The sequence below is a fragment of the Protomyctophum bolini genome (assembly GCF_963924005.1).
Source record: "Protomyctophum bolini genome assembly, chromosome: 20".
NCBI classification, from domain to species: domain Eukaryota; kingdom Metazoa; phylum Chordata; class Actinopteri; order Myctophiformes; family Myctophidae; genus Protomyctophum; species Protomyctophum bolini.
The window spans coordinates 19,222,444-19,237,106 of NC_137881.1; the positions used below are offsets into that span (position 1 = coordinate 19,222,444).

Below are 14,663 nucleotides of genomic sequence, written 5' to 3' on the forward strand. Positions count from 1 at the left end.
AATCTCTGCCGGGATTAATTAAAGAAAGATTACTATATGCCAGGATATCGCCCCGTTCAACCCTTATTGAAAAATAGCAGATCTACGTTTTTGACTCAAATCTTTGCTTCTGGGGGGGGTCCCTGGAACAACATATATTCAGATGGCAGTCAGAGGCCAACTACATATATTTTTTGGGGGTCCTTTACATGAAAATGTTTGAGAACGACTGACATAGAAAACTGTCAGGATTTAGAAGACATTTTTAGAATCGTCCTCAGGTCGAAATGGGTTTAGAGGTCCTTGGCATGAGAGTGTGTGAGGACCACTGCTAGAGGCAGCGCCATTTCTTCAGCAAAGGCGGAATGGTGTGAACAGTGTCTACACCCCGACTGTGGCCTCGTAGCCAAGGGTCCCGAAATATGATCGGGATTTTTCCAACGAATAATGACTCAGTGAGAGTTACTGCTGAGCATTTACCACCACCACCACAGAGTCACTGGTTAATCCCCCCCCCCCCCCCCCATATTTGATTTGTGGACTCCAAATTGTTTTTTTATATCGCTACATATTCACATACACTAACACAGAACATCTGACTCCTGTCTCAGATTCTGATTATCCCATTCAGTACGGGAACACCTTTTAAGCATTATTGTTATACTTTAGCTATTGAACAATAGCAGATCTACAAGCTCGTAGCACGGGACTCTGTGCTATTTTCGACTGTATTAAATTTATCTTGAAAATGTGTGCAAATCTTTGAATATTTTCCCAGTGAATGCTCAAATCTTTGCTTCTGACGGGGTAGGGTTATTTTCAGATTGGTGTCTGCGGCCAAATACAGATAATTCTGTGGGTCCTTGACATGAAAAAGGTCGAGCACCACTGACATGGAAACAAGACATTCACAGAATCAGGCCTCAGGTCTTAAAGGGGGCGGGGGGGGTGACCCCAGGGACCCCTGTGATGTCACTGTAACCACAGTGTCTTCGTGACTTCGTAACATCAGCCCAACACTTTACAGATTAAAATTGGTCATGTTATACAGCGTGGGTATAATCTTTATGACTTTTATAATGTGTACATATCGTGGAAAAAAAGTCCCATTTTAATGGTAGGGTTATGGTTTGCTGGTGATGCGAGGCGTGCTGCGGCATCTTTACTGATCAGCCTGTGGTTATCTTTTGACCGAACTAGAACATCTCAGGGGTTTTCTTTACAGCCTGGGTGACTATTGGTGGCGTGTTCACCAAAAGCGTTCGTTTCTTCTTTTTGTGTTAAGTGGCAAAACAGCACTCTTATTTGTTGATCTTTTCTGATCCGGTCTGGAGAGAATCTGTGGCTGATACCAGACGTTACACTAGAATGGAACAGAGCCTTAATTAGTTAGTATAATTGGTAACACCTGTGCAGGAAGTAAGGAAGAGGCCCGGTTTCTTTCCGATATGGCTGCTGTGCATGGGATAGTTGAACAATGAGCTACTGTGTGAGCTTGTAGATCTGCTATTTTTCATTAGCTAAAGTATAACATAATGCAAATTTAAACACCAAAAGGGGTTCCCGTCCTGACTAGGTTAAAGGGTGCCCAAAAAGGTAGATTGCGATCTACCAGTAGATCACAAAGCCTGTGCAGGTAGATCACACGACATGTCCCTAAAGAATATTTAATTTTAATGTTTATATATTATGTTTTCAAGTGTACAAACGTCGGTAGCATTACAAGAAAATAAAATAAAATAAGTTTGTCAGCATTTAAAAGTGCATTTGTCTTATAATGTAACGCCAAACGTCTAAAGACCCCTCAGGTACATAAACTATTTTAATAATGTTTTTGGTGGTGGGTAGATCTTGTTGAGCTGTTGGGGGCCAAATGTCCTTGGCCCCCCGAAAACTGATGATCTCTACAAGCTCACAACGCACCTGGTTGCGATGCGCTGTAAGCTCGTGAGAGATCAGCCATTTTCACATGGATGTTTGGCCTGCTATGACATCCACAGAACAGGGATAATGGGGTTCATGTGGTTACTCTGGGGGTTTGTCATTTGTCACTGTGGTATTTGTTAAGACGCAAGAGTCAGCCAGCTGGCTGGTCTGAGGTCTGTGGTTGTGTCTGTGAAACGTGCTCATCATCATACCGGATACATTGGTTCCAGTCCCAACATCTTGATGACCGCATAGCACATGGCTTCAGTACAGTACAGGCGGTCAGGATGTAGAGGAAGGTTCCTCGGTTCGAATTAGTCTCTCCCAGAGTTATCGAGACACTGAAGCCCTATCAACTGCTCCCGATGAGCAGGTTGGCACCTTGCATGGGTTTGTGTGTATAAGCGCAATATACGGCAACCTTCCCCGTGTTTCTTCACTAGTCTGATCCAGAAGAACACAGTTTGCCGGCCACTGCTACAGAGCTGACAATGAGGTTATATCTTCCCTTCTTCTCTGGAGTCCTGCCTCAAAGCAGACCAGAGGTAGAAAACTGTCGCTCCCTGATGTCATCGCTATTACGGACACATGCATCAGTAGGCAGGAACTGGGGATGCCAATGAAGGACCGGGAAGTGTGGCGTGGCATTGTGAAATCCATGATCTCCACCGCGGTCCAACAATTATGATGATGAAGAGTAAGCACATGTTGCACGGCAGACTTCAATGTTCTCAGTACAGGGAATGCAAATGAGCGTGTGTGTGTGTGTGTGTGTGTGCGTGCGTAAGTCTTTGAGTGATTAAACCAAACCACACCTAATGACTGAGGGTTGCGTGCCATGCTGCCTTTGTGTGTGCGTGCGTATACGTGCGTGCGTTGGCGTTGCGCTGTGTGTTTATTTGTACTCCGAGAGGAAGAGTAGGACTGACATTACTGACTGGTGAATAACAAAAGTGTGCACGGACACACACTCTCTCTCTCCCTTTGTGGCCGTGTTATGTCTTTCTTTCTGCCGTATTCAATGGTCTACCCCAGCTAAGTCCAGCCATTTAGCCACCTTCTTTTAGACCTGATGCCATGTTTCTGTGTCAGTGGTGCTCAACCGTTTTCATGCCAAGGACCCCCAGAATTATCTGAATTTGGACACGGACGACCCATGTGAAAATATGTTGTTCCAGGGACCCTCCCAGAAGCAAATATTTGAGTTAAAAACGTTTGGCTCTGAAGGAATATATATTCAAAGATTTGCGCCACATTTTCATGATTTTTCAAAAATAGCAGATCTACAAGCTCGTAGATCTGCTATTTTTCAATAGCTAAAGTATATCATAATATGCTTAAAACACCAAAAGGGGTTCCTGTCCTGAATGGGTTAAAAAAACGAAACTAAAACAACGTAAAGTAACTCCTAAACCTCCTAAAACATCCTAGCTGGATGTTTTTTTCATTTCCTGAAAACTAAACATTTTGGAGTTAGGTGGTTTCTTCCAGACAGCAGAGATATCCTTTCCACTTTCTCCCCATGTCACCCTGTGTGTGTGTGTGTGTGTGTGTGTGTGTGTGTGTGTGTGTGTGTGTGTGTGTGTGTGTGTGTGTGTGTGTGTGTGTGTGTGTGTGTGCGCGTGCGTGTGCGTGCATACGACCGTGAGCATTTATTGTATGTACTGTTCAATATGTGCCATTCATTATCCCTCAGGTGTGGCATGTGTGCACAGATTGGGTGGCAATAAACAATAAAATTGTCCCATACATTGGAACAACGTATTGCTGGAGTTTAGACCTCAGTAGATAATATTACCCGCCTCATGACTCAGGCTAAATGAGGATAAAACAGAAGTTCCCATTATTGGTTCTAGTGAACAGAAAGAAGCGTTAAGATGGTTGCACACAAGTTTTTCGGAAAACCGAAAGTCCGAAAAAACACGCTCGGTGTGTGGGGACCTATAACCTGGCGGTAAAAACTAAAAAGTAACACTACAGTTAGGAACCTGGGGATTATTATTGACTATGAATTGAATTGCATTACGCACATTAAAGGACAACTTTTGTTTTTAGTTTTTCCAACCAAGGTTCATGTTTTAAATGACAACCTATCTATCGTTAGACGATGCAAAAAAATAAATAACGTTGAGCCACGCTTTTGTTTTCTCTCGACTTGATTACCACAATGCACCTTTTTCTGGACCTGCCAAAGAAAACAACTGACTACAGGCTACAACGTGTTCAGAATGTGGCAGCTAGATTTTGAACTAAAACTAAAGATGAGAGAAGATAAGCTTCCAGTTTTAGCCTTTTTACATTGGCTCCCGTCTGTTTGTCTAAAAAAAATGGCAACTAAAAAAATCCGGTGAAGCAGCCTTCTTGGACGAAAAAAACTCTCACTAGAACTTCAACAGGCAGCCTCTGTAGACATCTTTAAAGCACAGCTCAAGACCTACTTCTTCACTCTTGCTTTTAGTTGAGCTTTTATTAGCCTTACTCACTGCTATTATTTTAATGTTGTCACGCACACGCACACACACACACACACACACACACACACACACACACACACACACACACACACACACACACACACACACACACACACACACACACACACACACACACACACACACACACACACACACACACACACACACACACACACACACACACACACACACACACACGATAGGATAGATCTGTCTCTGCTTTCCATCTCTGACAGCAGAGAGATATCCTGGCCAGATAGCATTCTTATCTACTCTGGCCCCAGAGGCAATGTGGCAATTAAATCTCCACAGAAGCAAGCACGTGTGCAATTGTCTATTTGACTTAATTGACTTAAAGAGGATCTGTTAAGGTGATTATTAGTGTGTATCTGCCTAATTCTACTCTAAGTGCATGGTTGATGGTGTTTTTCTGTGTACAAGTGAAATGAATTCTGCTGGATGTTTGTCCCCAACGGGTATGATGGCTGCGTGGATTCCATATTATGCAACACAATGGTTTGGATGAAACAATATTTTAAGATTTGACTTGGATAAAATGTTCACTTCATGGAATGCAGAGCATCTTCAAGCTTTATATTCTGTTAGGCCGTCTGTGTACGTCCGTCCATCCGTCTATTTGTGAACAGATAATCTCTGGCAAACTGCCAGACCGATCGGCGTGAAACTTTGCAGGCACACTCCCAGTAGGCCAAGGAAGAATACTTCAAGTCTTCAACCTCACATGTGGCTCGATAACAGGCCAACTCACGTTTTGGCCTAGAACTCTTTTCTATAGATTCCATGATGCAACTCCTCAAACTGAACACGCCCCAGGCTATTCCCCACACTTTTTGACTTTACAAAACTAGCGCAAAAACGTCACAGGACACGACACCTTTGTGGTCACGTGATCATGATATTATGTTATGTTATATCCGTCAGCTTTTTCTGATTCCATTCTGATTGACAAAACCTAAGTCATCAATCAACACAGCATCCGATTGACGTGACACTTAGGGCAGTGGTTCCCAAAGTGGGGTCCGGGGACCCCCAGGGGTCCTTGAGGGAGTTCCAGGGGGCCGGTCCCCACCTAAATGATAGTTTGGAACCAAGTGGATCCTTATGGGCCTGTAACTCAGAGTGTACAAATGGAATTACATTGGTACACTCTCAGAGTTACATTAACATTGATTTTACAATATAAATCGGGGGTCCCAGAGATAGAAATGCCATTAAATGGGGGGTCTGTAGACTAATATGCATGTCAAGCTGGGGGTCTTTGAAATTAAACGGGTTGAGAATCACTCAAAATCTTCTCTTATGGAGGTCCCTGGTATATATTTTTCAAATGGGGATCCGCAGGCTCATTATAGTGTCAATTTGGGGGTCCTTGACATGAAAAAGTTATGAGAACCACTGACTTAGAGCACACTCCTATAGTAGGCCAGGGAATAAGCCCCCTCCTCCTACAGAGGCTATAGCAGCTTGCAAGACAGCCCTGGGTAGGCAATGCAAGGTGGCAGGGATCTGACCTGCTCAGAGAAGGACACCTTTCTAGGCATTAGTCCGATGTAGTGCGTTTTCCAACTGCACTTTTGATTGTAAAGGGTTTGTTTCGTAGTTTGTGAGCCAGGAGGAAGAAGATTCTACTAGGACGTACTGTATGGAGCATTGGTGCCAGGGAGTTTTTTTTTGGGAAAGGTTAGAAAAAGACTTCCCGTGTTCCCGTGAGAGCATGTGTTTTCCTGACATCTGGGGCATTTTTTTTGGGGGGGGGGGGGGGGGGGATCATGATATTAAGCCATCTTCTCTCCGGGGTGCTGCAAATTAAGCGTTTCATTTTTAATGCCGTCTGGACCACACGCTTCCCTTGGCCGCGTGTCACGTTGTCCGTGCGGTCAATTTCTCCCAAGTAATTGGGAAATCAAGGGGGGGTTTTGGCAGTTATCTCGGAGATAATTGTGTTCATCCCTGTCAGTCTGTCGGTCTGGCTGACTTTCCGCAGCTATCATCTCACAAATTACTTGGCGGCAAGTGGTGGGAAAAGGAATCGCATTTTTCTACTTGGGTTAAAGTATTAACACTGCAATATAGAAATACTCACGAAAAGTCTGGATTTCAAAATGTACTTCAGCTCAAACTGTACATTTACAAGTATATTTTGATGCTTTTGTACTTTTACTCAAGCGCAGACACGTCAAGTTGGACATTTATGTTATACTGTAGCTATTGAAAAATCGTGAAAATGTGGCACAAATCTTTGCTTCTGGGGGGTCCCTGGAAAAACATCTTTTCAGAAGGAGGTCAGCGGGCCCAATTACAGATCATTTTGGGTGTCCTTGACATGACAATTCTTTTTAGAATCAGGTCTTAATGGTTTTGGCTACCAAATCATAGTGTCAATTCACCGTGATTTCAATTAGTAACTCCCATCGGCCAGGACGAAGTTTTATCAAAAAGATGGAGGTTATTGATATCAAAACCGATCGCATCGCTCCACAGCCATGGGAGCGCCTGTTGCGCAAACATTCGATGTTGCGTAAAAGTGGGATGTCATCGAAAATGTTCCCCCTTGTTTTGCCGAAAAGACCAACAATCAATTAATAACTCTTGATCTAAATCATCCTGTCCAATTCTAAGAAAAGATCATGTCTTAGACGGCCCACTGCGGTCCCGTCGCTAGTCGAGGTAGATTTAATCATACCTCCCGTTGTTGTCGATCGGCTCTAGAGTGTTTTGGCTACGTTTAGCTGCTACAGCCACATCCGGGATAACATCCGGTCAGTCGGTAAAAGTTCTACGCTACTGTAAATCGCCGGGCGCTATGATTTAATGGATTAAATAACCACGGGCAATCGGAGTGTTAACGTCTGACTGTGCCGACATTACATTTGTGACTACAATTTCGCAGACACACGAACGACACACGCGCACGCATGCACACAGAAAGGTTAAGAGTGTGGTGTAGGCTTTGAATTGTTTCTTCTTTCCGTTGTAGAGTTGTTTTCCTCATGCATTGATCTGAAATAATTAAGACCGATTGGCATGTCTTTGAGGACAGATTTCCGCACAATGTGTTGCGCAGATGTCGGGCGTTTTTGATAATGTAATGCTCGTGGTTTGCTTTGTGTGTCGAAACTTGTTCCACATACCCGAATTAAACCATTAAAACCGGGAAGGCATCTGTTGTCAGCGTTGGCTATTGAAAAAATATCAGATGTACAAGCTCACAGCGTGTCTCTTTGTGCTGCATGGAAGGCTTGTAGATTTGCTTATTTTATTTGGAAAGCATTTTGTACAACCGACCTCAGGTCTAAGTGTGTTAATTTGATTTCTCTTCCTCTCTCTTCCACTCTCTCTCTCTCTCTCTCTCTCTCTCTCTCTTACCGTGTAACGGGGTGCTGGGTTCCAGGTTGGATCAGATGAGAGAAGTATTGTTCCACCACAGACGCGGTCAGGTGTTTCTTCAAGTATGGAAAGAACAGAGGGTGACGAGATATCACTCCTAGAGAGAGAGAGAGAGAGAGAGAGATAGAATATTTTTTTCTGTGTGTGTGTGTGTGTGTGTGTGTGTGTGTGTGTGTGTGCGTTACCTATATTAGCAGAATCTCCTTTATCTCCGCTCCTGGTGTAGGCCAGTTCTTCCAGTCTGTAACTATGACGACCACCGGGTATATCTGGACATGGGCGCATACACGCACACACACACACACACACACTTTCATAAATGAACTCACTACTGGATCACACAAAAGCATTGAAAAGTAGCAGATCCACAAGTTGGAAATGTGGCGTGAAGTGACGGACGTTGTGCTTGTAGATCTGCTACTTTTGCTTTGTTTTTATTTGAATCGTGAAAGAGGTTTTTTTTTATTTATTTGAGGTTTCTATTACCATATATATAAATATGTAGGTTGGCACAAAGCTTTTGATAGATAGAAAGCTTTTTTGAAACAAATTGCGGCAATTATTCAGGGTTTCGCAAGTGTCCTTTTGGGACAAACGGCAGCAGTTTTCCAAAACAATTTAAATAGTTTAGGGAAAAAAAGCAAATGTTTTTCAAATGTGTTTAAAGATGGCAGCTCTGTTCGTCTCTCCCTCTCTCTGAAAACAGTTTTCTGTAACTTGCTCTCTCATGGGAAACTCAAACTGCTCAAACTGCCCTCCACCTCTTCTCCATTCAAAACATTTTCTCTTTTCTCTCTCTCTCTCAGGTCTCCCCCTGCAGGTCGGACATCTGACTGCAGCGCTGGTAAAACTAAACCTGTGCAGCTGATGATAATTGGGAGTGATTGCATGCGTGGTTACCTGCATCAGCCGTCTCCTCTGCTGCTGAGGGGGGAGGGGCCTCCTGCTCATCTCTCTCCACCTCCGAGAAGGTCTCCGCCAGCTCTCCAGCGATGTGCACGTCCACCTGCCAGCGAGGAGGTCACCACACATCAATGAATCCATGTCCAACTTTTTTTTTTTTTTTTCACTTAATTTTTATTGGAGTTAGAACAGACACAAACAAAAAAAACAACTAACAAGACAATACGGAAAAGAAAAAGGAAAAAAAAAAAAAAAAAAGGCTGCATTTTTCATATTACAATAAACATTCAATGAAATTCTATTGCAATATCACTAGGCTGTGAGAAGAGATTCCACTTTTCCCATTTTTTATAGAATTTATCCTCTTGTAGTCTCAGTATGAATGTTAGTTTTTCCATAGAATACAGTTCCTCAATAATGTCCATCCATTGATCTTTCGTTGGTGGGTCCTGTTGGTACCAGCGTCGTGTGATTGCTTTTTGACTTGATGCTAAGAGGATCTTGATTAAATATTTATCATGTGTTAGAAAATCTACAGGGATATTTCCCAACAGTAGAAAAGAAACAGACAGAGGTATCTCAAAACACAGAATGGTCTCCAAAGTGGAGTGAATATCCTGCCAGTATTTCTGAATTTTAGGACAAGACCAGAAGATATGAGCGTGGCCCGCTTCGTTGTGGCCATGTCCAACTTTTAACACACACACACACACACACACACACACACACACACACACACACACACACACACACACACACACACACACACACCTTATGTGGGAGGTAATAATTGTTACCTTAAGTTGAGATTTGGGGTGAAGAAAGAAAAATGGCTTCAGCACCGGAGACCTGGAGAACATGAATAACATGTAATACAATTCAATTTCAGTTTGTGTGTGTGTGTGTGGTAAATGGTGCATTTATATAGCGCCTTTATCCAAGGCGCTTTACATAGATTGTGCATTACATTCACCCATTCACACACACATTCATACACCGATGGCAGCAGAAACCATGCAAGGCACCAACCAGCACATCAAGAGCATTAGGGGTTCAGTGTCTTGCTCAAGGACACTTCGACACTATTGTAACTCTGGGGGAGCCCGGGTTCGAACTGGCAACTTTGCGGTTACCATCCAGACACTCTACCCCCGAGCCACCGCCGCCCTGTGTGTGTGTGTGTGTGTGTGTGTGTGTGTGTGTGTGTGTGTGTGTGTGTGTGTGTGTGTGTGTGTGTGTGTGTGTGTGTGTGTGTGTGTGTGTGTGTGTGTGTGTGTGCATGTGCGTGCGTGCGTGCGTGCGTGCAGCCTACACTCTGGGTCGTCCTCCAACTATTCCCATGAGTCCAGGAGCTAGAGAGAAGAAGACAGATGCAGTCAAACACAATGCATGGTGTGTGCGTGTGTGCGTGTGTGTGCGTGTGTACAACGCACCCATGCCAGTGCCTGCGGGAGCGATCTCTCTGGCGAAGAACTCCAGAGCTTTCTTCTGTTTATGGTGAACAGACATCCATATGACGGCTTCTCTGCTGCCCTGATGGAGGACAGGAGAGGTTTACTGTCATTCATGGTTCCAGGGTCCAACATTAAACGGCTGCACGATGGCCCTTGGATTGGCCACATCCTCAGAAAACCTGCAACAAACGTCGCTCAACAAGGCCTGATTGAAAGTGGATAAAACCTTATAGGCTAGCAAAGCAGTAGAAACCTGCCTTGCATGCGTCGTCGCCCAAGGGCCCATTTCACCCCCTCATAGCTGTGAGAAACACCTACGTACTGGCCTGGGAACCAGCTCAATGTTCACCAATACATTGGAACCGCTCAACAATGGACAGATTAACTTAGGAAACGAGAGAAAGAGAGAGAGAGAGAGAGAGAGAGAGAGAGAGAGGATGATGATGAATGAGGGAGAGATTAAAGAAGGTGGTCAGGGTCTTGCTGTGATTCATTAACGCGCACGCACACACACGTGCACGCACACACACACCCACACACACGCACATAGACACGCACACAAAAGCTGGAAAATAATCAAAATGGGGGCAGAGAGGGCAGAGGAGGTTGGAAGCGTGAAATAAGCTTAACTATGTCCCTGGCACTGATAGACTAGACCTCGACTGACCTGGGTGGGTGGGCGCATGGATGGATGGATGGATGGATGGATGGAGGGGTGGGTGGGCGCATGGATGGATGGATGGATGGATGGAGGGGTGGGTGGGCGGGCGCATGGATGGATGGAGGGGTGGGTGGGCGCATGGATGGATGGATGGATGGATGGAGGGGTGGGCGGGTGCATGAATGGATGGATGGATGGAAATCCTTGTCAACATTAGGCCCGTCACAATTATTACATTTAATTTATATTTGATAATCAGAATTATTCTCTCATAAATCGTCATAAGTCAAAAGCCTATAGGCCTAGTCAAAGCAACCTGTGCTACTAGTAAGCATGGATGTCAACTCTTATGGCCATAGCTAACTTTACAAAAAGCTGTCTCTCTTCTCTTGACTAGTTAACCCAGGGTTACAAGAGTTACACATGGAGTTCACAAAGGTCGTGGTCATTGTTGTTGTTGTTTACAGTCTGAAAGCATTCAGGTCAGATTTAACGAGCCTTCATGAGCGGTTCAAATGTTAAATGGGGTTGAATTGTGGTGTGACAGTGGTCACATCCCTTCAGGGCCTGTGTGTGTGTGTGTGTGTGTGTGTGTGTGTGTGTGTGTGTGTGTGTGTGTGTGTGTGTGTGTGTGTGTGTATGTGTGTGTGTGTTCCCACAGGCCAGTGGTTCCCAAAGTGGGGTCCGGGGACCCCCAGGGGTCCTTGAGACAGTTCCAGGGGGTCCCCAACTAAATGATAGTTTGGAACGAAAAGGGCCCTTATGGGTCTGTAACTCTGAGTGTACAAATGGAACCAAATGGACCCCGTTGACACTACATCTGTCATTTCAGCGATTCTCTTAGTTTTAAGGGTAACTGTTGTATAATTGCAATATTACAGTGGAGGGGGTGGTTTAACGTCATTAATGCACTTCTGCGTTGCTTTCGGGTCTTTCCTGCAGCATCGCAGGCGTGCGTTAATGACGTTAAACCACCCCCTCCAGTGTAATATTTCTTAAATAAGCGCGGGTGCGCACGTCTGATCCGTATGATCCGTATGTAGTAAAAGCAAAAAAAACAATTCTTTCTTTTTCTTTAATTGCTGGATTAAATCATATTAAATAAAGACGAGTTCCTTTCCCCATGTCGGACTAATGATCCGTTGGAATTACCATCGGATCCCTGTGTGTGTGTGTGTGTGTGTGTGTGACTGCGTGTGTGTGTGTGTGTGTGTGTGTGTGTGTGTGTGTGTGTGTGTGTGTGACTGCGTGTGTGTGTGTGTTACCTTGTTGCTTGCATTGGGACCATATGTATCCTCTGCTCCCAGGACTTGAACGTTGACAGAGCTGAAGTCCTCCATTCCCACCTGCTTGAACATGCGTCTTGTACTGCACACACAAACACACATGTGCATACACACATATTTTCAATGAAATAAAAATAACATTCTTGGTGAAGCAATTTAAAAAAATAAAAAAAATAAAGAAAGAAACACACGCAGGCACACGCGCGCGCGCACGCACACACACACACACACACACACACACACACACACACACACACACACACAGACAGACAGACACACACACCGTTTGATGATGCTGTCTGCAGTCCGTCTGGCCTTGTCTGCAGCCCGGGGCCCGCCTACAGGACACACCGCTGTGGCCCTGAAACCGTCCATGTAGGTAGCACACACCTGGTGATAATTAGGGACGAGAGGAAGGGTTTTTTTTAAAACCCTGCACCCCTAGCTCGCTTGGTCTTCAACCAGACAACATTCTCACATGTATCCCCCACTTCTCCACTCCCTCCATGGGCTCCTTGTCGCTGCCTGCAACAGAGTACAAAACTCTGATGCTGGCATTCAAAGCAACCAAAGGTATGGCACCCCCTATATCTTGCCAAGTCAGATCGAACCCTACAAACCCTCATGCACGCTCAGATCAGCCGACACAGGTAAGCTGGAAGTACCTTCACTAAAAAACGCCGGGACAACGTTCCACGTGTCCCAAACTCTTCTCCCTTCTGGCCCAAAACTATGGAATGCACTCCGTATCTCCCCATTGCAATCAGAACTGCAGACTCACTCCCAATCTTCCGCCATAGTCTGAGAGGTGTCCGGAGAACTCGCCAGTTTACCAACTCGCCGCGATTTAGTGCATTTTACTTTTACTTCACCTTCATTTAAATTGCATTGAATTGAGAGAGAGAAAGAGAGAGAGAGAGAGAGAGAGAGAGAGAGAGAGATAGAGGATAGTAATTCCTGTGTAATTCCACCTATTTATCATCATCTAGCTGACCATTTAAAGGTAAGAAAGTCTTCTAGCATGGAATTCTCCTTTAAACTACTATCCAAGGAGACACTAAAGTGCATGTATCCTCAATGGATCCAAATGCCTGTTGACTGTCTATACTTAGCATATGTCGCATATTTTAGTAGGGAAGGACAACTCTACCTCGTCTGACATCCAGCATATGATATGCTTGAGGTCAGACGAGGTAGAGTTGTCCTCCCCTACTCTGTAGTGCTGTAGAAAACACTTAGAATACCATACGGCATGTTATTCTAAGTGTGTTGACCCCATTCAGGACGGGAACCCCTTTTGCTGTTTTAAGCATTATGTTAAACTTTAGCTATTGAAAAATAGCAGATCTACAAGCTTGTAGATCTGCTATATATATTTTTTTTAAATCATTTAAATCATGTGCGTCAAATATTTGAATATACAGGTATATTCTTTCAGAGTGAACGTTTTTAACTAAAATCTTTGCTTCTGGGAGGTTCCTGGAACAACATATTTTTAGATGGGGGTTGCGGGCCTATTAAATATAATTTTTGGGGTCCTTGACATGAAATGTTGAGCACCACTGATATAGAAACAGTTCATGTATTCACCCGTCAGACAGGCCTGTCCCGAGGAGACACAGACATGGCGGGTTAGGACAGGATGGGAGGACAAGGGGGTCAGACATTTATAGAATGCTCTAGTTTGCCCAGAATATGATCTGTATTATTGATACTTGTTTACAGATCTATTAATGATGAACATGTGTTTCCAGAATGACGTATAGATCTTGCCTCAGAAACCTACCTATATAATGTAATGACTGTATGTATGCCATACTTCATTCAGGGCTATAAGCTAACTGGTGCTTGTTGCAGTTGGATCCGATGCACCGAGCTCACTTGGAATTTAAATAAGTGCCTTCTTCAGTAAACCTGGTCTCTGACTGCTTTGCTGTAAACCACTGTGAACCCTGACCTGTACAAATATATATTCTTACAGGGTGTACGATTTTAACTCAAATCTTTGCTTCTGTTGGTCCCTGGAACAACATATTTTGAGATGGGGTCGGCGGGCCAAATACAGATAATAATTGGGGTCCTTACCGTCCTTGACATGAAATAGTTTGAGAACCACTGACATAGAAACATAGGATTTCCAGAAAACTGTCATGATTTAGAAGACATTTTGTAGAATCGAGCTCAGGTCTCAATGGGTTAAGAGTGTCTGCTAAATGCCTGAATTGTAAATTGAAGAGGACATTGATGCGTACCTTGTAGTAATTAGATGGAGCGGAGCCTTTAGCGCCGGTCACTCTGACAGCACCTCCCTCTATGCCTGGACATGACACACGCACACACACACACACACACACACACACACACACACACACACACACACACACACACACACACACACACACACACACACACACACACACGTCATGAGTGCACTTTCTTACTATCACTCCCTCAAGAGTGTGCAGTTACTTGGTAGACACTAAACTAGGGATGTCCCGATCACGTTACTTTTGCTCCCGATCCGTTTCCGATCATTTGATTTTGTGTATCTATCGATACCGATTTTTCGCGA

The 14,663-nt window shown here is 44.3% G+C and overlaps 1 protein-coding gene across 1 annotated transcript in view; it reads right to left on the reverse strand.

Moving 5' to 3' along the window:
• Positions 1-14,663, reverse strand: part of LOC308335656 (uncharacterized protein) — a 36,264-nt gene that overhangs the window by 7,236 nt on the left and 14,365 nt on the right. Inside the window, exons 10-18 of the mRNA XM_080792768.1 lie at positions 14,344-14,408; positions 12,375-12,481; positions 12,071-12,173; positions 10,124-10,223; positions 10,003-10,042; positions 9,488-9,539; positions 8,688-8,793; positions 7,973-8,056; positions 7,767-7,884 (exon numbers count right to left, since the gene is read on the reverse strand). Coding sequence (XP_080648894.1) covers positions 7,767-7,884; positions 7,973-8,056; positions 8,688-8,793; positions 9,488-9,539; positions 10,003-10,042; positions 10,124-10,223; positions 12,071-12,173; positions 12,375-12,481; positions 14,344-14,408 — 775 coding nt within the window. The remainder of the gene's footprint in view (positions 1-7,766; positions 7,885-7,972; positions 8,057-8,687; positions 8,794-9,487; positions 9,540-10,002; positions 10,043-10,123; positions 10,224-12,070; positions 12,174-12,374; positions 12,482-14,343; positions 14,409-14,663) is intronic.